The 22,500-nt window shown below is 44.0% G+C and overlaps 1 protein-coding gene across 8 annotated transcripts in view; it reads right to left on the bottom strand.

Moving 5' to 3' along the window:
- cadpsb (Ca2+-dependent activator protein for secretion b) overlaps positions 1 to 22,500 on the bottom strand; it is an 82,240-nt gene that overhangs the window by 42,785 nt on the left and 16,955 nt on the right. For all 8 annotated transcript variants that reach the window (XM_030776319.1, XM_030776316.1, XM_030776314.1 and 5 more), the window contains exons 2-5: positions 22,373 to 22,486; positions 17,573 to 17,905; positions 2,395 to 2,475; positions 912 to 1,145 (exon numbers count right to left, since the gene is read on the bottom strand). In XM_030776319.1, the coding sequence (XP_030632179.1) occupies positions 912 to 1,145; positions 2,395 to 2,475; positions 17,573 to 17,905; positions 22,373 to 22,486 (762 nt within the window). The remainder of the gene's footprint in view (positions 1 to 911; positions 1,146 to 2,394; positions 2,476 to 17,572; positions 17,906 to 22,372; positions 22,487 to 22,500) is intronic.

Genomic DNA, 22,500 nt, shown 5'->3' on the forward strand with positions numbered 1-22,500 from the left:
GCAACGCTGACAGCGACAGAGAAGAGAGAGAGTGTCTGCACAAAGAAGAGACAGCGTCTGCACAAAGAGAGAGAGAGAAAGAGAGAGAGAGAAAGAGAGAGAAAGAGAGAGAACAGGTTTCCTACAGGGTCAATGGAAGACAATAGCTCTGTCTGAGCTGCCATTGAGCAGGTCCAGCTGAAAAAACAGCGCATGGGCAGCTGAATGAGCAGGGAACCGGTCCTTCGACTCATTCCATACCTGTGCGTCAGTTAATTGACTCGATCTGTAACTGACACGCAATAGCCAGTGCTCCACAACTGAAGCGGGTTATATTTAAAACTCCGTTCCTCCTGACAGGTTAAAACCCACAGCGAGTTGGGCTTGATGTGGGCCTTAGAGTCTAAATTAGCATATTTTTCTCAAAATACTTTCGCCCATTATAAAATACATAACGGAGCAGAAGATGAGAGTCAGAGAAGAGTGGATGAGTGAGAGAAACAAAGGGAACTCCATTTGAATTCTTGAGGCCGCTGAGTAGCAACAGGTAAGCAGCATCGACCAATCAAAACTCCTCTAATCACCTCCTGCTTTCCCCATCCGTCATTCACAGACATCCTGAGGCAAGCGGAAGTCTAAATTCCAGTAAGAGCAGACCTACCTGCACACAGATAAATATATTTTGTGTGAAGATTTAAGACCTGGTTTAGTGGTTAGATTCATTTTAAAGACTGGTTAGCCCCCAGGGTCTCAGTGTTTATCTCTTGCACAGAAGGGTAGATTAGCCTGGGGGGGCGTGGGGAGGGGACATAGTCATAATGGTGCGGGAGGTGAATGCTTTTCGTCAGTATGACATCTGACGTTCGGCTAGAACGTTGCCCCATAAAACCCCCCCTGCGGCCAGCGAGAGAACCAGCGAGATGTCAGCGTACCTCCAGAGTGAAGGAGAGGACCACGTCGGACTTGGACAGCTGGTTCTCGTCCTCTTGGCCCATGTCGATGATGGAGGTGTTGTGGCCCCTCTTGAGTTTCTGCAGTTTGAACTCCCCGCCTTTAGACACGGGCATGCTCTCCAGGTTCGCCATCAGCTGGTTCACCGACGACTTCAGCTCCTCAATGTACATGGCCTCCATCTCCTTCGACACAAACTTGGGGAACTTTCCGGCCTGTTTTTTTAAAAAAAAAATTTATTTTATTCATTGTTAAAGGAGACAGTGAGAAATGATCAGGTTTATAAATGTCCATGCTGGGCAGATTTAGTAATATCAGTAAGTGGCTTAGAGATGCACAGAGCAGAACAAATAGTTGGACAAGAGTCATCCAACCAAATATTTCCCCCCCCCCCCCCCCCAGAATTACAGTTATTAATGCAGCCTGTAAAATAAGTATATGTATAGTTACGTTACACTGATCTGTTTGTGAAAATTTGTCCACAAGCACTACATACAGTGCTAGGCATGTCACAGATTCTGATCAAATTTCACAAAGTGTTAGTAGGAACAGTTCTGTAGTTTTTTGTTTTTTTACAGTACATTTTAAGACACATTAAAATGAATTCTGTATTTTTAACAGTTGACTGAATGGCAGATTCAAATTAATTCTGTAGTTTGTGTGTTTTACAGTATGACAGATTAGTTCTGTAGTTTGTGTGGTTGAGAGTATGACAGATTAAAGTGAGTTCTGTAGTTTAAGTGGTTGAGAGTATGACAGATTAAAGTGAGTTTTGTAGGTTAAGTGGTTGAGAGTATGACAGATTAAAGTGAGTTTTGTAGGTTAAGTGGTTGAGAGTATGACAGATTAAAGTGAGTTCTGTAGGTTAAGTGGTTGAGAGTATGACAGATTAAAGTGAGTTCTGTAGTTTAAGTGGTTGAGAGTATGACAGACTAAAGTGAGTTCTGTAGGTTAAGTGGTTGAGAGTATGACAGATTAAAGTGAGTTCTGTAGGTTAAGTGGTTGAGAATATGACAGATTAAGGTGAGTTCTACAGTGTGTGTAGTTGAGAGTATGTCTGATTAAGGTGAGTTCTGTAGTTAAAGTGGTTGAGAGTATGACTGAATATACATACTCTCACTAAAGTGAGTTCTATAGTGTGTGTAGTTGAGAGTATGACAGATTAAGGTGAGTTCTACAGTGTGTGTAGTTGAGAGTATGTCTGATTAAGGTGAGTTCTGTAGTTAAAGTGGTTGAGAGTATGACTGAATATACATACTCTCACTAAAGTGAGTTCTATAGTGTGTGTAGTTGAGAGCATGACAGATTAAGGTGAGTTCTACAGTGTGTGTAGTTGAGAGTGTGACTGATTAAGGTGAGTTCTGCGGTTGCTAGAGGACTTGTGAGACAGAGGAGAGGAGACCGTGAGGGGTTGGTGGGTTGGTTTTTTTGACAGTAGATGTGGCTGTCTGTAATCACACTCACCCTGGCAATCTGATCTGCCATCTGCAGTCGCCCGTCCAGCTCCCGCCTGATCTGCGCAGCCTGTTCATCCAAATTGTCCAACTGCGCAACACAGACAGACACAACCACATGACACAGGTTAGGAGATCAGCGTCGAGAAATGTGTGAGCATGCCATTACCGCGGCTGATGTTTACACTGCAAAACTGTCCAAACAAACAAACGAACAAACAAACAAACAAACGAAAAAGCCTGCAACACAACTTTTTAATGTCTCGCTACACGGCCTCTCTGACTTTACTCGGTTTGTGTGCAGAGAAGATCTCTCATACAGAAATCCGGCCCACTAGATGCTCAAAAGGCGAACCGCTTTCAGTTTATAAGCTGGAGCCAACTATGAGCCAACTCTGACTGACACCTGTACCGATTATTCTTTATGATGGCTCCATCAGTACACGACACAGTCAACCTGGCCGGACCGGAAGTGGACGGTGAACCTAATGCGGACGGCATGGCAGGTCCTGGTGTTGCCAGCGTCTGAATATTAATGGCAGTGTTACCACGGCGGAGTACAGCGCTGTGTCCTACATCTGGGCTTTCGTGTAAAACTCATGACTGCGCGTGGGGGGGTTGGGTGGGGGGGCGTAGCAGAAGGAACATCGTGTTCTCTTTGGCAGTATGTCGCCCTCGGTCACTCTTTTCCCCCGCGTCAGCTCGGCGTTTGTCGCCAAAGGTCAGCTGTACGCGGAGTGGCAGGTACTGTCGTACGGACGGGCGCCCCGTCCGCCGAACGAGGCAGGTCGCTCGGCGACGTGACAGAGAGCTTCGTTACGTGAAACACTGAGGATGCAGGTTTTAGAAGGATCAGAGGAAGCGTAACCCCAGCCTCATGCACGTCCAGGAAACGGGCGGCACTGGGAGTGATAGATTTACCAGAGGTCCCACGCAGGTGAATGTTTGAAAATAGGGTGGAAAAAACGGGGCACAGATCATACACCACAGAGCCGTGTGTGTCATGTGTATCAGCACAGAGAGACAGTTCTCTTATTGTTCTGTTATCTCTAAGCAGATCCAACCAAAAATAAAAATGAAAAAAAGGGAAAAAAATGTTTATACACACACAAACACATATATATGTATATATACTACATCCTATATATCCTATATATATATGTACCTATTTATATATGTATGTATGACTCACATCTTATAGTGAACGCGACCTTAGATCTTTAAAATAGCCTCTATATAAATCTTAACCTGAGAGCAAATCTATACTGACCCAAGTAAAACCCTTCACAAGGCCAATGTACGATACAGAAGGGTAAGTCAAAGTCATCATTTAAAGGGGCAGGAGGTCACTCCATTGATCAGTGGGTGAGAGAGGTCAAAGGTCGTTTAGGTCACACAGCTGATCCTCCGGTTTATTTGGGTTTCCTGAGCAGGTAAACGCAACGTAACTGACCGTATGGGATGCCGAGACAAGTGGTTCCATTTTGTTTGTGATTCAAAAGTCATGGTCGTAAAAACACCATACAGACAATCACCCGCCCAGACAGTGACAGGGTAAAGACTGGTCTCTGTCTTCGGACGTTTTCCATCCTGGGATCTGAGCCCTTTGACGTGGTGCTGTATTTCGTCTGCTCTGTGTATGTGAGAGAAACTAGTTTATGTTCAAACATTCTCAGTATTTCCCTTTAGGGCACTGTGGAGGTCCATCTCTATTTGACCTCTGACCCACAGACTCTCTGTAACGTGTGAGCCTCTGTCCTCTGACTCATCCACAAGGCCACTGAGCTCGCCATGAGTGCTGCTCCCTCACTAAGCCCATAAAAACACGACCGTGTGTGTGTGTGTGTGTGTGTTTATGGTGATATATCTACTGCATGTGTGTGTTTATGTGTGTGTATGTGTGTGTGTGTGGGGGGGGGTGTTTATGACAATAATTCTGTGTGTGTGTGTGTTTACGATGATATATCTACTGCATGTGTGTGTTTATGTGTGTGTGTGTGTGGGGGGGGTGTTTATGACAATAATTCTGCGTGTGTGTGTGTGTGTGTGTGTTTACGATGATATATCTACTGCATGTGTGTGTGTGTATGGTGTGTGTGTGTGTGTGTGTGTGTGTGTGTGTGTATGGTGTGTGTGTGTTTGTGAGTGTGTGTGTGTGTGTATGGTGTGTGTGTGTGTGTGTGTGTGTGTGTGTGGTGTGTGTGTGTATGGTGTGTGTGTGTGTGTGTATGGTGTGTGTGTGTGTGTGTGTGTGTGTGTGTATGGTGTGTGTGTGTGTGGTGTGTGTGTGTGTGTATGGTGTGTGTGTGTGTGTGTGTATGGTGTGTGCGTGTGTGTGTGGATGGTGTGTGTGTGTGTGTGTGTGTGTATGGTGTGTGTATGGTGTGTGTGTGTGTGTGTGTGTGTATGGTGTGTGTGTGTGTATGGTGTGTGTGTGTGTGCGTGTGTGTATGGTGTGTGTGTGTGTGTGTGTGTGTGTATGTGTATGTGTGTATGGTGTGCGTGTGTGTGTGTGTGTGTGTGTGTGTGTGTGTGTGTGTGTGTATGGTGTGTGTGTGTGTATGGTGTGTGTGTGTATGGTGTGTGTGTGTGTGTGTGTGTGTATGGTGTGTGTATGGTGTGTGTGTGTGTATGGGGTGTGTGTGTGTGTGTGTGTGTATGGTGTGTGTGTGTGTGTGTGTGTGTGTGTGTGTGTGGTGTGTGTATGGTGTGTGTGTGTGTGGTGTGTGTATGGTGTGTGTGTGTGTGTGTGTGTGTGTATGGTGTGTGCGTGTGTGTGTGTGTGTGTATGGTGTGTGTGTGTGTGTGTGTGTATGTTGATACACATCAGAGTGTGACACGAAATGCAGCGGTGGCTCCCACGCACTCCTTTTTTTTCCCAGCAGGCCTCCAGACCTTCCCTTTACTGTTGTCACTTCCATTCCTGTCACACTCTCCAGTGTCCCCTTCACTGCCCCCCAGCACCCTCAGACAACCCCCCCCCCACCCCCCCTCCAGCCCGGGCATCCTGCCCCGCCTCCGACACCGTCACACCGGGCCCAGAGAACCAGGGCACCAAGGCTCCTGTGGCCCTGCTCTAATTAACTCTGCCATAGCGCCTGCTCGAGTGGGGGGGGGGCTGTAGAACGCTGGGGTGTGTGGAACACTGGAAGAATAGAATGCAGCCAAAGACAGTGATGTCATAAAGGAATGGAACTCTGTGTAATCTAGCGCGGGGAAGGCTTCAAATGTCCAACGTCATCAAGCTCAAACTTTGACCGACAGCGTCGGGGTTGACAGGTTTCTATCTAAGGAAAATACAAAAGATAAAACGCAATCATTAAATTATTTGAAGATCTCATTTCATCCTCTGATAGCAATATCTCTACAACATGTGTGATGTACATTCATAAAAGCATAGTTTGTGTACAGTGTAATTAATACTTTACCACCTAAAATTATACGTATGGTCACGTTCTAATGACCGACTGCATTCTACACTGTCATTAACACTGCATAAAATCTTTTGTTTCCAAACGGTGTGTGAAGCCATGCTTAGAATAGGGACACACAGTCAGAATTTCCACCACGCTACTACAAAATGTGATAAAAAAAAAAAAATCTTTTACAGTGAGATCTCTTTGGTCCTTTCCTTCTGGGCTGTTTTTGTGAACTATGTGTGGAGAAGAGCATGTATTTCCTGCTTTTTAAACAGAGGCTTTCGGCAATTCTCACAATGGCTGTGGTACATTTAAAAAAAAAGAAGAAAAGGAAAAACCCCACAATATGCAGCATCTCTAGTCTTTGTGGCCTGCAGGGCAGCTGGAGGTCATCTCATCAATGCATTCATTCCACTTCATTCTACAGAAAGAAACTGTTCCCGTTACTATGGAAATATTCTGCAAACAATGGAAATATGGTGATACCTGACACACTTATTAGACACTTCAAAAGCACAGGAATGCAGAGCTTAGAATTGGGAACTTGTGTCAAAAGCAGAAACTCTAAAGCTTTTCCTCGCTGATCCAAGAGACTTAAGCACTAAAGCATTAAAAAAGAAAAAAAAAAGGTATAATGTATGTACTTATAAAATACACTCCGGTAAAGTGTCATGGTTTTGATGAATGATTAAATATGAAGACCCAGGTAAAAACGAATCCACAAAACAAAAGAGATTAAGAATAGTGTCAGTGGAAACCTTTGCTTGCACTTGTGTGTTTTGTTCTGCTCCTTTTTTTTCTACGAATGACGATTTTTCTTTTTAATGGGAAAAAACGTAACTGTGAGAATCTGCAGACACAAACGGCTGAAGCGACGGCATGCAAGCATTTGACATTTGATGAGTTATTTAACTACAGTCAACACAGAGAGGACTGTGTTTAGTGATTAATTAATCAGTAAACAAATAACACACATTTCACATTTGCTAACTCTGCATCATTAACAAATCTTTCAGCTCGCCTTATCTGAATCCCATTTCCATCTGCAGTGCAAGATCAGAGCCTGGCTGGGAGGGGGGAGGGGGGAGGGGGGGGTGTTTAAGCATGTTGGAGCGTTTGCTCAGAAATAGGCTACGCAGAGAAGATTTGATATGGAACAGCCAGTGAGTTCTCATGCTCTTTCTAGGCATGTTGTTGAGCATCATCGAGCGTGTCTTACAGAGGACAGTAACACACAGTCACGCAGACACATGCAGTCACGCAGACACACCCAGACATACAAGCGTGTATTGTCTGCATTCTGTGTCGTGTAGGAAAAAAGTAAGGCTGAGTAGCAGCGGAGAGGGAGGGGGTGGGGGGGGGGGGGTAAGGAGGAAAATGTGTGTGAGAGAGTGAGAGCTTCTGACAGCTGTTATCCTAGATTTAGCACTGTTCAAATAAAAGATGCTGAAATTCACAAATTCAGTGCTTCTTGCATATTAAAAATGAATCTGCAGATAGCAAGGAAGAGACCAGAGGCATGTAAAAGCCCCCCTCTCCTTCTCTCTCTCTCTCTCTCTCCCTCTCTCTGTCTCTCTCTCTCTCCTTCTCTCTCTCCCTCCCCCTCTATCTCTCTCTATTACTCTCTCTCTCCCTCCCCCTCTATCTCTCCCCCTCTGTCTCTCTCTCTCTCTCTCACGCTCTCTCTCTCTCTCTCTTCCTCTCTGTCTGTCTCTCTCTCTCTCTCTCATCACCACATTTCTCATCACTGAGATATGACAGGTAACTTGGAGGTTAGGCTAAGTGTGTAGGAGGGCTAACATTATCACGCGCACACGCACACGCACACACACACACACACACACACACGTATGCATATGTTGTGTGCAAGAGGCAAACACATTAGTTAAACTCTAATGATGTGTAGTCACCCAGACAGATATGCCCTCAAAATGGCTTCATTCAGGAATAACAGTGACAAGACACGTAGCTATACACAAACATAAACAAACAAACACAGAGACATACACGCGCATTTTCCTCTGTTTTTATTCATTTCTATTAAATCTGCAAAAAAGATACCATGAATAAAAATAAAACTAGCTTGCAACTATTGTAGGAATATAATTCAATGGAACATAATGGAAAGAGATGCAGACAAGGTGACCTATGAAACTGAACTCCCCACAGCTCCTTAAAGACTTATATCCAACTCCACCTGAACAGTCTGTCTTTGAGTGTGTGTGTGTGTGTGTGTGTGTGTGTGTATGTGTATACATCTGTGTGTGTGTTAACCCCATATTTATTGCGACATCGAATAATCCAGCCGCCGGTGTACCAAGAGAAAGAGACAGAGACACAGAGAGAAATCAGGTGTCAGATGGAGCTCTTTCATGCATTGATGGCGTGTACTTTATCAGTTGAATGTCCACAATAGTCGAGCTTTCCGTCTACAGTAAATAAGTGAGCTACAGAGAAGCTGACACAGTGCATAGACAGGCTGGTCAAGACAAAGCTTTGCACTTAGAGCCCAGCACACACCACAAATGTCTCTTATAGGTCTGAGAATATGAGAACACTCTTTCACAGTGCCCAGACACAGCCCAGATGACAGTGTGAGTCAGACAAATGGATTCTAGCACTCAGAGCCGAGCTGTGTGTGTGTGTGTGTGTGTGTGTGTGTGTGTGTGTGTGTGTGTGTGTGTGTGTGTGTGCCGGGTGGGTAAAGAGACCCGGTGTATACCAGTGGTGTGTGTGTGTGTGTGTGTGTGTGTTTGTCTGTCCATCTGTGTGTCTGAAAGAGAGAGAGACGGTGAGAGAGAGAGAGAGAGAGAGAGAGAGAGATGATGTGTGTCCTTTGGTGTTTGTTTGATTGTTTGTAAGACGATTGTGTGTGTGTGTGTGTGTGCGTGCGTGTGTGTCTGTGTGTGTGTGTGTGTGTGTGTGTGTGTGTGTGTGTGTGTCTGTGTGTGAGTCCTCTGAGCTCTTGGCTAGTAGAGCGTGTAATCTGCACCCGCCACCCACTGCAGCACATCACTCCACCATACACAACCACACAGCCTGGCTTTCATATCAGTCCATCTCTCTGTCTCACACACACACACGCACGCGCACACACACGCGCACACACACACACACACACACACATGCACACACAGCCTGCCTTTCAAATCAGTCCATCTCTCTCTCTCCCTCTCTCACACACACACACACACACGTACATTCACACACACACACGTACACACAGCCTGCCTTTCAAATCAGTCCATCTCTCTCTCTCTCTCTCTCTCTCTCTCTCTCACACACACACACACACACACACACACACGTACACAAAGCCTGCCTTTCAAATCAGTCCATCTCTCTCACACACATAAATCCAGCACACACACACACTGGGGAAGAATATTTCATCAGAATTATAATACAAGGCCACATATCAGCAAGTCACACACACACACACACACACACACACACACATTCACTCAACCCGCTCTCGCCCAAGACTTAGTATTGAAGTCACACTGTTGTAGACATAAATTAAACATTCATTTACACATATTCATACACATACACATACAGACACACACACACACACACACAGACACACACACACACAGAAACGTATATACACGCATGCACACCTGCAGAGAAGTATATATCCACTTGCAGGCAACAGTTCAGTAATTATGGATAAAACTGTCTTTCAAATCATCAAATCAAATACCACTGCTCCGAGTCAGTCAAGGCAAATACAATTCCTAAACACACACAACATGGCAACCCTACTCAAAAAGAGCAGAGGGGACTCTGGCCTTACGAGGTTGCCTCTACCAGTTCTAATCCCCCTCCCCTGGAGAGAGGAGAGTTGAAGTGGTGTCCTTAGAGCTGTCAGCAGAACTGTCAGAGAGAAACTGCTCAGATACACACAATTCAGAGAGACACGCTCTCTGGCACACACAAACACACTCACACACAAATACACACACTCACACACACACAAACACACTCACACACAAACACACTCACACACACGCTCAGTCACACACAAACACACTCACACACAAACACACTCACACACACACTCAGTCACACACAAACACACTCACACACAAATACACTCACACACTCACACACAAATACACTCACACACAAACACACTCACACACACACTCAGTCACACACAAACACACTCACACACACACTCAGTCACACACAAACACACTCACACACACAAACACACTCACACACAAACACACTCACACACACGCTCAGTCACACACAAACACACTCACACACAAATACACACGCTCAGTCACACAACTGAACTAGTTCTTCACTCTTGTCCTTTCAATGTAAATTCAATACAGTTCATTGTATCTAATACAATGTGTTTATCTATCCAAATATAATCCGGGTGTAATATGTCAATTTTAATCTACTGACTCATCATTGATCCTCTATCACTCTATATCAGTGATAATCTAGTCCTTATCTATCAGTGTTAAACTACTGGATTACGGTATAATCAGTAATCTGACCCTTGTGGCCTAATACAAAAGAAGTAATGAGGTAGTGACATCGAAAGGTTCACAACCTGAGACAATGAGAGTACACAGAGCTGTTCACACCACTAAAACTGACTTAACTTCCAGAACAAAAAATACACTTTGTCCTGGTTACACAGGATAACACAGTAATGTCACGCTAAACAATAAAAGCATTATGGTTAGTCTGCAATGCATTTCAACATAATAACAGGAATCCACATCAATTTTAATGTCCTACGGTTACAGTCAGGGAAAGACAATAATAAAACAAATGATAATAAAACTAAGAAAACGATTGCTAATATTAGAAATGATTAAAACTACTGAGGGTAGACTCCAGTATCTCCATAATGAGGCTGAATTTTTTATATGATTTGAAGTAGTTTCCACTAATTTGTATAAGGTCGGAAATGTTACAGAAAATTTAACAATATGTCATCTGTAGCATTTTCAATAGCAGCCCCCCTAGATGTGTGGAGTAAAGCAAGGACAGAGAGAGAGAGAGAAAGAGAGAAAGAGAGAGAGAGAGAGAGAGAAAGGGAGAGAGAGAGAGAGAGAGAGAGAGAGAGAGAGAGAGAAAGAGAGAGAGAGAGATAGAGAGACAGAGAGAGAGAGAGAGAGAGAGAGAGAGAGAGAGGGAGAGAGAGAGAACTCACTATGATCTCCTGTATGATCTTTGATGCTTCAGCTCAGGTAATTGAATCAGCAGCCACTCGAGAGAGGAATGGGGTGTGTGTGTGTGTGTGTGTGTGTACACACGCGCTTGTTTCTGAGTAAATTTGTCCGTGAGGGTAAATATTCATGACCGCGACTGGAATAAGAGAACAACTTTATGAGAGAGAATTTTATGAGCTCCTCAGCAATGTGAGATACACACACACACACACACACACACACCTTCTCTCACTCTCTCCTTCTCCCTATTTATATGTGTCTCTTTCACACACACACACACACACACACACACACACACACACACACACACACACACACACACACAGAGTCCATAACCTTTTCATGGCTCCTGTCTGATTACATTAGGTGTGTGTTTACAGCACATAATGTGATGGGTAAAAGAAGAGAAAGCAAAGCAAACAAACCTACAGAATAAACATCTCACGCAAAACAAACAAACCTACAGAATAAAAGTCTCATTCACATGTCTGCCAACACTGCCTATCAGGTCACACATTCCCAAATGAGTGTCTGACATGTAACGTGGCCAATCAGGTCAAGCATATAAACCTAAATGAGTGTCTGACATGCAACGTGGCCAATCAGGTCAAGCATATAAACCTAAATGAGTGTCTGACATGTAACGTGGCCAGTCAGGTCAAGCATATAAACCTAAATGAATGTCTGACATGTAACGTGGCCAGTTAGGTCAGGCATATAAACCTAAATGAGTGTCTGACAAGTAACGTGGCCAATCAGGTCAAGCATATAAACCTAAATGAGTGTCTGACATGTAACATGGCCAATCAGGTCAAGCATATAAACCTAAATGAGTGTCTGACATATAACAAGACCAATCAGGTCAACTATATACACCCGAATGAGTGACAACCTGTCCTTCAACAAACACAGTCAACTAGAGAATTGCATCGTTAAATTGTACAATCACTATCAACATAGTGGCAAACTCAAATCTTTGTCAGTTTTTTGTTAAGCCAAAAGCGTTACGTTCACAAAAACATCCTCATAAACGCCTACATTGTACAATATGAAATATGTCTCATATAAAGAACACCTACTGCATGATTATTTTCTCTTCCATACAGAGCGTTTTATATAATAACACATTACAGCAGGGTCTTTTCTCTTTGGTGTGGGGGAGTACATACAGTAAGTGACAATAAAACTCTTGAAGAACGAGTGGCTATTCAGGAAATCACATGTAAAATGTGTGAATTCATTAAAGAGGAATTAAATCGAAAAGGTTTCAGTTTCCTTGTAGTGGCTCCAGGTATGATGACTGAAGAGGATACTGTCAAGAAAGCAGTACAATGGCAGCCAGAGCGCATTCCGCATTGCACATTCCGCATTCCGACTCTGAACATTCTGCCAGTGACTTGAACATTCTACAGTGGGAGAGGGCCCAAACGTGTTCAATGGGGGCCAGATTAGATCTTGGGAAAATACCTGAGGGCCAGCCCCTGCTTTTTAATTTTACATATGCATTCTAAAAGTGTTTATTTTCAGTGTAATAAGAAATCAACAATTAAAATGGGTTGTAATCAATAACATAGCGAGCCCTGTCTGCACATCTTCTTACAATGACTTCTTAGTAAAATTCAAAATGCACTATGCAGTTTTTAATGAATTATGAAACAGTAAGAGAGCAATGAAAACAACACATTTTTAATGTTATTTATATTGTATTATATTCAAAATGTTTATTATGTAAAATCTTCAAAATACAAATCAATTAAGGTTTTATTCAAATCCATTAACACGCAGTAGTGTATGTAGGTGCCTACTATGTTTAAACAAGTGTTTAAGAAATTGTGTTCTATTCTATTCTAATTCTAATTGTGTTCTAATTCTGTAATGACATCATCCTCCCGTTTCACATTCTAATTTTTAAAAATGCCTCAAAAATGGATCGATATCATAGAACAGGCTTATCTGTTCCCATCCTACTAAACTAACATGTCAGTGTTCTTTTTTTTTGGGGGGGGTTTTTTGTAATGAGTTTCAGCGATACCAGAGCTCATTACATCGGGATGTCCATGTTTAAATTTGTAATAACTGTCATTTAGGAGACTGTAATGGTTTACCTGTCAATAAATTTAAGGTTTACATATTCCCCAAAGGCTTTGGTAACTGTCTCAAAACAGCTACATTTTCCCCCACATGTTTTAATCGGAGCAATAATTTAAAAAAAAAACTGAATTAAAATGTTAAAATGCTGATAATGTTAATAATTAAACAGAGCACATCACTATTCCCGTAAGCTCTGGCTGATGGAATATCTCTCACAAATTAAATGCGGTTACCTAAATCTGTACTGAAATATCACGGCATGTCAAAAGACAAGCCGATTGGTTAAAATGTGCTGACGGTTGCCATGGAATCGACTAACGGCTGAATTCATATCAAGATCTTGTCATCAAACATCATGTCCTCAGCAAAATGTCTTATTATTTCCCACAGTGCTTTAGCGTGGAGGTTTCAGGGCCGAGCCTTTTGGCGGCAGGACAAAGAAACTCTGAGGTTTGTTAACGCAAATGCATATTGGGCAGCTGCTGCAGTTCAGAAAAAAAAAGAAAGAGCTTTCCATTGTCTTATATCTGCACAGATGGATGATTATGGCTTTGTCCTGAGCTCTCAGGTGTTTGGTAAATATGCTTTTTGGATTATTGGAAGTTGAGTAATGCAGACTTAATTCATAGCCTGCACTGAAAGGCTCTGGCATCAGGGCAACAATGTACTCTTTTAAGCCATATCTAATCAACCCCTCAGCCAAAAGAGAGAGTGATAAAGCAACATGTTCAACCACTTGTTTTTATCTGAAACATGCTTGCATGTGTTTATAAGGGAACGAAAGAGAGCGAGAGAGAGAGAGACAGAGAGACAGAGAGGGATGGAGGGAGAGAATGGGAGAGAGAGAGAAAGAGGGAGGGAGAGTGAGAGAGAGAGAGAGAGAGAGAGAGAGAGAGAAAATTAGAGAGACAGAGATGGCTTAGTCACACAGTATACACATCTCTGTATGCGTGTATGTTTTTGCATGTGAATGTGTTTGTGTGTGTGAGTGTGTGTGTGTGTGTGTGTGTGTGTGTGTGTGTGTATGGGGCAATTCTCTCTGACTGTGTGTGCTCTGTGGCAGACAATTTCTGCCAATTATGTCTGATTGTGCGTTGGTTAAGTAAACTCCAGGTGGTGAGGCCGCTCATGTGCTGGCATAGGAAATGAAGCCTGCTGCCTACGCATGGCCTGCAAACCAAGGCGAGATCATCTTCCCCGGCAGAAAGAGAGCTGCCTTTCAGTCGTTTACGACGACAAACAATCCCTCTCTCTCTCCTTTTCTCTCGCCCTCTTTCTGTTTGACATGGGGCGGCCCGGCTCATGTGGACGGCCGATCATTGAGCAGAGAAAAAAAACTGTTTTATCGACTCTGATGAAGGTCAAGTGCTGGAGAAACTGAAAAAAAAACGCTCATTTGAGTTTAAACAACGGCGCTTGGACCACCAACCTCGCAACACATTAACACAGACTGCTCACGAAGGAGATCAATCGCTGACTCACTGAACGTGACAAGTTTTCAAACGTTCTTCTTTTTTTTTTCTTTTTGTCTTTGTGTGTGTGTGTGTGTGTCTCACTGACCAATCAAATCCAAGAACAGGTTTTGGGTTTTTCAACCCGGTCCCTCTGCCCCTGCTCTCAGCCCTCCTGCAGATAAACTCAGGGAAAAAAACTCCTCCTATTCCAGACGATCAGTCCATTACAGGGCCGTAACTGACTCCATGTCAATCCGCCACGAGCAAGAACAGAATGTACACATTAACCTTCGGGCTGAAAAACTGTCATGTTTCAACACAGGCGTGGAAATTGAAAAATGGAATGGAAAACGGCTAAATAGAAAATGTATGTTTGGCAGATGCAGGAGTGTTGGATATAGGAGACTCACCAGTCCTGCCCCTTTTCCTCCCTGGCTCTGAGATCTTTGATTATATACCTATTATACTGAGTTGTCTGTGAGTTTCTGTTGGGTTTGCACTCGGTGGTGGTGGTGTGGAGAGCACGCTGGGGGCCCCGAGTCTTTGTCTGACACGTGATGTCTGGTGTCGGAGCAGAAATAGAAACTCCCCATCTAAAATTAAAAACAAATGCACCGAACGCACTCCCCCCTTTAAATCCATCTCCGTACTCCTCTGCCTCGTCTTCCTCAGCGACGACTCACCCCAGTAAAAAAAAAACAAAAAAACCTCTCAACGTTTGTGTGAGCACAGAGTGATTTCTGTCTGTGTCTGACAAACAAATGAATTTGCATTTAGTGTTTGCTGACGGAAACAAATAGTCACTCACCATGAAATTGGCAGAAAAAGAGAAGCAACACCTTGCTGTTTCCAAAGGAACAGCACTAAAGCTAAGGACAGATTTTGTCACATGTAAATTGTGAGAGATGCTTGTGTAGAGCGTTTTTGACAGCCTGTTCAGTGGGAGGTTTTTTGTCCTCTCTCGACAGTGCTCTTGAATTCTTTGACTGCACTGACAACAGACATGGATGCTGCTAGGACCGAGACAGCTAAAATCGCTCGCTTACAAATGTGAGTGTTTGTACAGGTGTACCTGTGTCTGTGTGTGTGTGTGTGTGTGTGTGTGTGTGTGTGAAACAAAACAAAAAAACTTTCCCCATTTGTCCAAAACAAACTGTTCACATTGTATGAGGATCTGAGAACCAACAAAATGTACACAGATGGTGCTATTTGACTGCTGTCAACTGCAAACTTCAAGGGCCTCTGAGAGAGAGAGAGAGAGAGAGTCAGAGAGAGAAAAAGACAGAGAGAGAAAGAGAGAGAGAGAGACAGAGAGAGAGAGTCAGAGAGAGAAAAAGACAGAAAGAGAGAGAGAGAGAGAGAGTCAGAGAGAGAAAGAGAGAGAAAGAGAGAGAGAGAGAGAGTCAGAGAGAGAGAGAGTCAGAGAGAGAGAGAGAGAGAGAGAGAGAGCGAGCGATTTGTAGGCTTGAGGCAGGTGGTGGGGGTGTGTAGATGGTGTCGTTTCCTCCCAAGGACAGTTTCGGCAAAAGAAGGAAGCTCCATACCTAAATCCCGCCACCTCAGTCTCACTTTTTCACAGGGAAGAAAGATTCAAGAACGCTTTATTACTTCAGGCCTCAGGCTGGTGCAGCTATACTGCCAAGCTGATTTAAAAGCCAAGGTAGAAGAATTACAACTTACAAGAATTACAAACACAACTTTATGGTAACATGCATTGAACCAGTGACATTCAGCACTCCATCAGACCATGACAGAAACAATGTTAGCCGCCAAACTAATGTTCTTACGGTGTTATATGCTGAATAGCCTATCAGAAATTAACATCTGCTTATTCAACCTGTAACACCAACGTTTTAGCACTCCTGAGTTGTTTTTGTGTGTGAGTGTGTGTGTGTGAGGAGGGGTTGGTTGGGGGGGGGGGGGCCTGGGGTCTTACCAGTTTCTGCTCTCCCAGTTCATAATAAATCAGTGAGACAGTGAAGCAGTTTGGTATTCACTGCTGTTTGGTTCGTTAAATGAAGTTGTTATGAATGCGTTCTCCCGCTCTGCCTGTGCGTGTCAGGAATCCATACGATAACGGCGCGGCTCTCTAGCCTCTTCAGCAGAAATTAAGCTGTTTCAGCAGCGCGTTGGTGTCGAAGGGCACGTGCGTTCAGCTGACATACACAGAGGACGAGGGCTCTCTAATGCATTAAGTGACGGGCTGGAAATGTTAATTTTTCACAGCTTCGTTCCCGTTAATCGCCTCGTGACGGGACTTCTAATCAAGAGCCCAAAAGAATAAATTACCCCTACAGTATTCAGAATTCACAAGGCTCGCTTCAAAAGACGGGAAAGAGTTGAGTTTTGAGCCCACCGCGAGAGAGACGTCACGACACTAACACTAGCCAAGTCCTTTTTACGTCCCGTTGGGAAATGTTTAATAAAGCATCGAACCAGTTGAGAGACTAAACGTTCTTGACTGTGGTAGTGTGTAATATACCCATAACGTAGACATGATAATTCCATATGTGGTAGTGCTGATCATGAGACAGACACATAACAGTGATCTGAATGTTGCCATAGCAACTCTTACATAGGCACAAATGTCAGTTTATGACAATATACTTCTTCTTCTGTTTTTTTTTTTTTTTAGCCCACTTTTCAACAGAAGCTCTGTTTACGACACTTTGTCATAATAGTGTAATGACAGCCACGACGTCAGTCTCTTGATGTATAGGGTATTCGTCTGACGTGAACATGGTCATTACTCACAGTCAACGATAAAATATTTCCTTGCAAATAACACTTAAATTTGCTTCTGAAAAAAATTCCATTTTCCCCTTAGTCAAGTCTATCCATGGGCCCCCAACAGTACTCTGCCAAACACCATGATCTATTAACTCATAACAAATCCTACAGGACAGTAAACAACAGCGGTTCTAGAACGCTGAGCATTCTGTTGGCGGAATGCAGAAAAGATTCCACGGCGGCAGATTTCGAGCGCGGTTCGAAAAAGGTTCTCTTACAGTGTCTCTTACCTGACAGGCCTGATAGAGGAGCTGGTGCTCAAACTTCTTAATGCCCAGGATCTGTTGGAACATCTCGTAAAGCTGGTCTTTGCTGAGGATGAGCTCTGAGGCCGCGCTGGCCGTCATGCGCTGCTGTTGTTTGCGGGGATCCTCGTCGCCTCGGTAGATGGTGTCGAACTTGGCCATCCAGGAGCTCAGCACCGTCTCCTTGCTTAGGCCGTCGATCTCCGGCAGGCTGCGGACGCGCTTCTCGATGTGTCTCTTGAAGACTTCCCGACAGTCGATGGCAGAGAAGCCCCCGGTCTGAACCATCTTGGCCACACGGTCGCTCTTCAGAAAAACCTAAAGACACAGAGAATAGCACTAACAAACTGGAAAGAACAGTTCAAACTAACAAGCGGTTTAGGATTATGTTCTTGGGAGACATCTCAGAGAAAGTACAGAGATGGAAAGAAAATCAGAGTGGATATGAAGGTTCTATCTATCTATCAATCTATCTATCTATTGTAAAATACAGGTGTTGTTAGGTTGCATCTAACAGGAATCCACCAGTTATTTGATATTTTCGACACAAAAGACTCTAATGTGTCTTGCCGTTTTTTTTTTTTCTTGATTACTGACAAAAAATGGAAACGGACATAAAATAAAAAAGCAGAATCCCAACATCAACAATGATCTGGATGATTTATAAGCAAGCAAACAAACAAACAAGCAAACAGTGTAATGGTGCAGAAGAGAGATGCAGGTCCCCGAATTCTTCCCGAATGTCTATGACATCAGGGAACCAGAGCGACTCAGCAGTGATGAACTGGAGCAATAAAAAAACCCAGACCATTACAGCCCCGGCTCTACCAGCATCTTTAAAATTTCAACACGGCGAAATGATGGGAGCAGAAACCTTTCAGTTATCAAGATACATAATCTCTCCCTCTCTCCACTCTTTCACTGAATTATTCACATAGAGAACGGGGGCGGGGGGTGGAGGGTGGGGGATGGGGGGGGTTATGTATGATGTCTGCTGCAGAGCCTGTTGAGTGCTGAGCAGAGGTCCTGCCGAGGTGTACACCCCCCCAACCCCCCACCCCCCCACCCCCCCCAACCACCCACCTCCCCAACCCCTGACCCCTCCTCTTTCTACCCTCCCCCATTTTGTCCCCTCAAATCAAGTTTTACGGAGGTGAAGGTAAAAAAATAAATGTGATTTATACTGTTTTTCTACATTTGGAGGACTGGCAAGAATGTTTGGCAGGTGTTTTGCCCTCCTTCTATCTTCCCGTTAAAGCTTTCTTCTTTTTTTTTTTTTTTTTTGGTCTTTTTTTTCTCCCCCTTTCCCTCATTCTGCTTGGGAAGATGGATTGTTCTATAAATTGCTGTCTGGTTTGCATCCAGGCAACCATTTCCCATGAGTCTCTCTGCCTGGGCTAACCTGTGACAAACTGCTTCTGAAATGAACAGTTCAACAAATACAAAACACGACCAACGTCAGAGAAAGAAAACCACAAAAGAAACACAGAAGAAGATCTCTCTCAGAACAATAACCATTCCAAAACCAAACCCCGTTTCCCCTCAAGGATGAACTGTCTGTTTATTTAACTACTGCACAAGCAAGCACCTATCTATCTATGTACTTATCTATCTATCTGTCGATCTATCTATGTCCCTACTATCTATCCAACCAAATGTACTCTCTCAGACGATGCGTAGACGAGTGAGCCCTGTGTGTGTTAGCATATGAGTTGTGAGGACAGACTGTGGTTCTGAGGCAGGGCTGTCGATGCCACGTGGCTGTGCTGTGTTCACAGCGTCCCGTCATAGTCTGGACGGCCTGACAGACCTGATAACTCACGGTCAGCTGTGCGCAGAGAGGGCCCCTGTGAGAGATGCTAACCAAACAGGACAGGGGCTGACTCTCATATTCTGCCTGTGAGAGGATGACAGAGTCAAAACAAGACAACAAAGCTTTCATGGCTTAGCAGAGCGGTGACCGGGGGCGGGTGGGGGGGGGGGGGTGTTCCAGAAAGCAGGTTTAGTGAAAACTCTGAGTTAGTTAACCCAGAGCAAGTAGTACGCCTCCTAATAGAAGGGCTCTGTGGCTTTGTTTTGCTAGGAGAATGAAGCCATGAAGCTCTTCTATTAGGAGGTTTACTACTTACTCTGAGTTAACCAACTTCACTAAACCCGCTTTCTGGAACACCACCCTGTTCTAAGATTGGCTGGTGGATATAGGTTTGGATGCACTGACCACAGAACCTGGAGTATGTGCTGTCACACTGGACAGTATATAGTACCTGTGGATAGCAGAGTTACATGGAGTGGTGGGTTAGGCTGAAGCAGTGAAAAATAAATACAGTGGTACCTCACACACAAAAATCACAGGAAATCTTGTAGATGTTGCTAAACACATCAAAGAAAATATCGCGTCGTCAGTTTCACCATCTGATCAACTGGAATGCAGCAGAATGCAGCTGAAGGACATGTTGAAGTGTTCGCAAACAAATCAACGGTTTGGCAATCAGAAACAATTAGTAGCTTTTGTTTTACTAAGTGTGTTTGGGTCTCTCGAGACTAAAGTGCCCAAATGTCTATCCTGGGACTGAAAGTGTCAACAGCACCACACACACACACACACACACACACACACACACACACACAAACAGTCTGGGAAGAAACACAACGTGGACAAACAAATGTAGTAAATCTTATTCAGGGGTTTTGTTTTAAATGGGCGTGACTGAGACCTCCAGTATCAAAAGCTCAGTGGATCCTTTTCTTATCTAAACTGCTCGGTCAACAGTTGTCCAATGGCACATCCCCAATCACTGAGGACAATTATCTCATTACCACTAACTAAGCACAAACGACGCCCACAGATGCCGTCACGTCTTCAGTACAGTTTGACTCTTCAGAACCACACAGAATGCGGACAACGGGTAAAATGTTTGGAGGGCCACGGAGTCGTGAAAATGATGACCACAGAAAATTACTTTCATCGCATGAACTCTCTATTACCACAAAAGGAACTGTTCCTCTCCTGTTTTATGCCATGACCAATTTTTCACACTGTTTTTATGTGTTTTTTTCAGTATTCCTAAGTTTGGTGTGATTAGGCATCTGTTTCAATATGATATGAACTTGTGTAATAAAAATTTGGCTGACTACCCCAAGCTGATTACTTTTACAGCCTCACATAACCGAATACGGTGACTGCATGTCTTAGCTCACTGATATCGCTGTGGTACTGTATAATGAGTCTCTCTAATGAGGCCGAAAAGGACATTCATTTTTTCCTTTTTTTTTTTTTTTTTTTTTTGTTGATCACATGATTTCCTCTGATGAGATTTCTACCATTAGTCTGAAATGAGTTTGAGTCATAGATTATGAAACTAAAATGGTGGTTTTGGTTCTGGCAAAAGACATTGAAAGAAACACCCCCCCCCCACCCCCCACCCCCCACCCCACTCCCCGACTCCAAGAGGCAATGTAGCGGTGTTTCTGTGTGATCTTGCGCAGCGTTCATACCAGAGAGCTAATTAACGTCCGGGGAGTGCACCGCGCCCACGGCAACGGAACACGGTGACATTATGACCTCACCTGGCAACAACACAGCATCACTACAGCCATTAGCATAGACGTCTCCTCAGCGCCGGCGCAAAACCAAAACCCCAGCGTTCCCTCTCGACTACAGAGAGGCAGTTACACGTCCCACGAGAGTGTTACGCGGCTCATCTCTATGCTAATTTACACGCACAAAAGAAGGCCATCAGCAAAAGGCTTTTCACACCACGTTTAGCCGCAGTTACCCAAACAATGAAAACATAATGAAGAAATTAAATAAATAAACAGGCAGTACACGTCTCTCGCGCTCTCACGCTCTCACGCTCGCCCCGACTCCCTCAGGATCCGCCCGCTAGCACTCGGTTTCGGCCGATCACTGATAATTCGGTCGCTGGACTGATCATTCCGTCAGGACTCTCACCGGGGCTGGGACACTCGGTCACTCTTTATTTAAACTGCGGGTTTCTCACGTTTTACCTTTGTGAGGTTTCTCGTTTCCACAGAGTCACTGAGCTGTGTTATTTCTATTCCAGTCGGAACGTTTTGTGTTTTGACTCTCACCTGCGTAACTCTGGTTATGCTTTGACTACATTACTGCTGTTTCTCTTGGGTGCTTTGATGTTTTTTTGGGGTTTTTTTCCTGTTTTTGGGATTATGATTTTGGTTCGCCCTGTGTACTCTGTTCGCCGGGGTTTGATCCAGGCCTGTGTATAACCTGTTTTTGTCGTGATAAAACACTGCTCTGCAGAGGCAGCCAGCTCCATGGTCTCTTTGTGGCATACAAACAGGGGATGAGAAAGTCTAGTGGCTGGGCTTTTCTACAAAGTTCTTTTTTTTTTTATGGACAGTCCAGTTGCATTTGTCTTAAAACAAACCGTTTGGGAGGGAGGGAGGGAGGGAGGGGGAGGGGGGTCCCTGTCTCTTTAAGGGTCTTTATGGTGAAGAATTAGACTGTTCTGCATAGGACTGATCTTCTTAATTTTCTGCCATGGGTTTTTGGAGGTTTAATGGAAAAGACCAAGGAAAAGGATTTCAGGTGTGGCTTTGGTGGTTTTAAAACAAACAAACAAACAAAAATAAAAAACCCCACTGTAAATGGATTTGTTGTGAGGGTCTTTTATTTTCAGTTCCTCATAGGCTCATAGGCAAGGCCTTTAGCAACAACCGCCCCCCCCCCTCCTCCCTAATGTTGCCCACTTTATCCAAAACAACATTACTGATCTGAGAACAGCCATCTGGACTGTGGTACCGTACCTCATAGTAGCTCTGCACTGCGTTGATGAAAGCCTCGTCAGCCACAATCTGAGTGTCTCCCTTCAGAAAAGACTCAAAACGATCCTTCACCGTCTGCAGCTGCTGCTTGGATATCTACAGAGAGAAGG

This window comes from Chanos chanos, chromosome 6 (genome assembly GCF_902362185.1).
Source record: "Chanos chanos chromosome 6, fChaCha1.1, whole genome shotgun sequence".
NCBI lineage: Eukaryota > Metazoa > Chordata > Actinopteri > Gonorynchiformes > Chanidae > Chanos > Chanos chanos.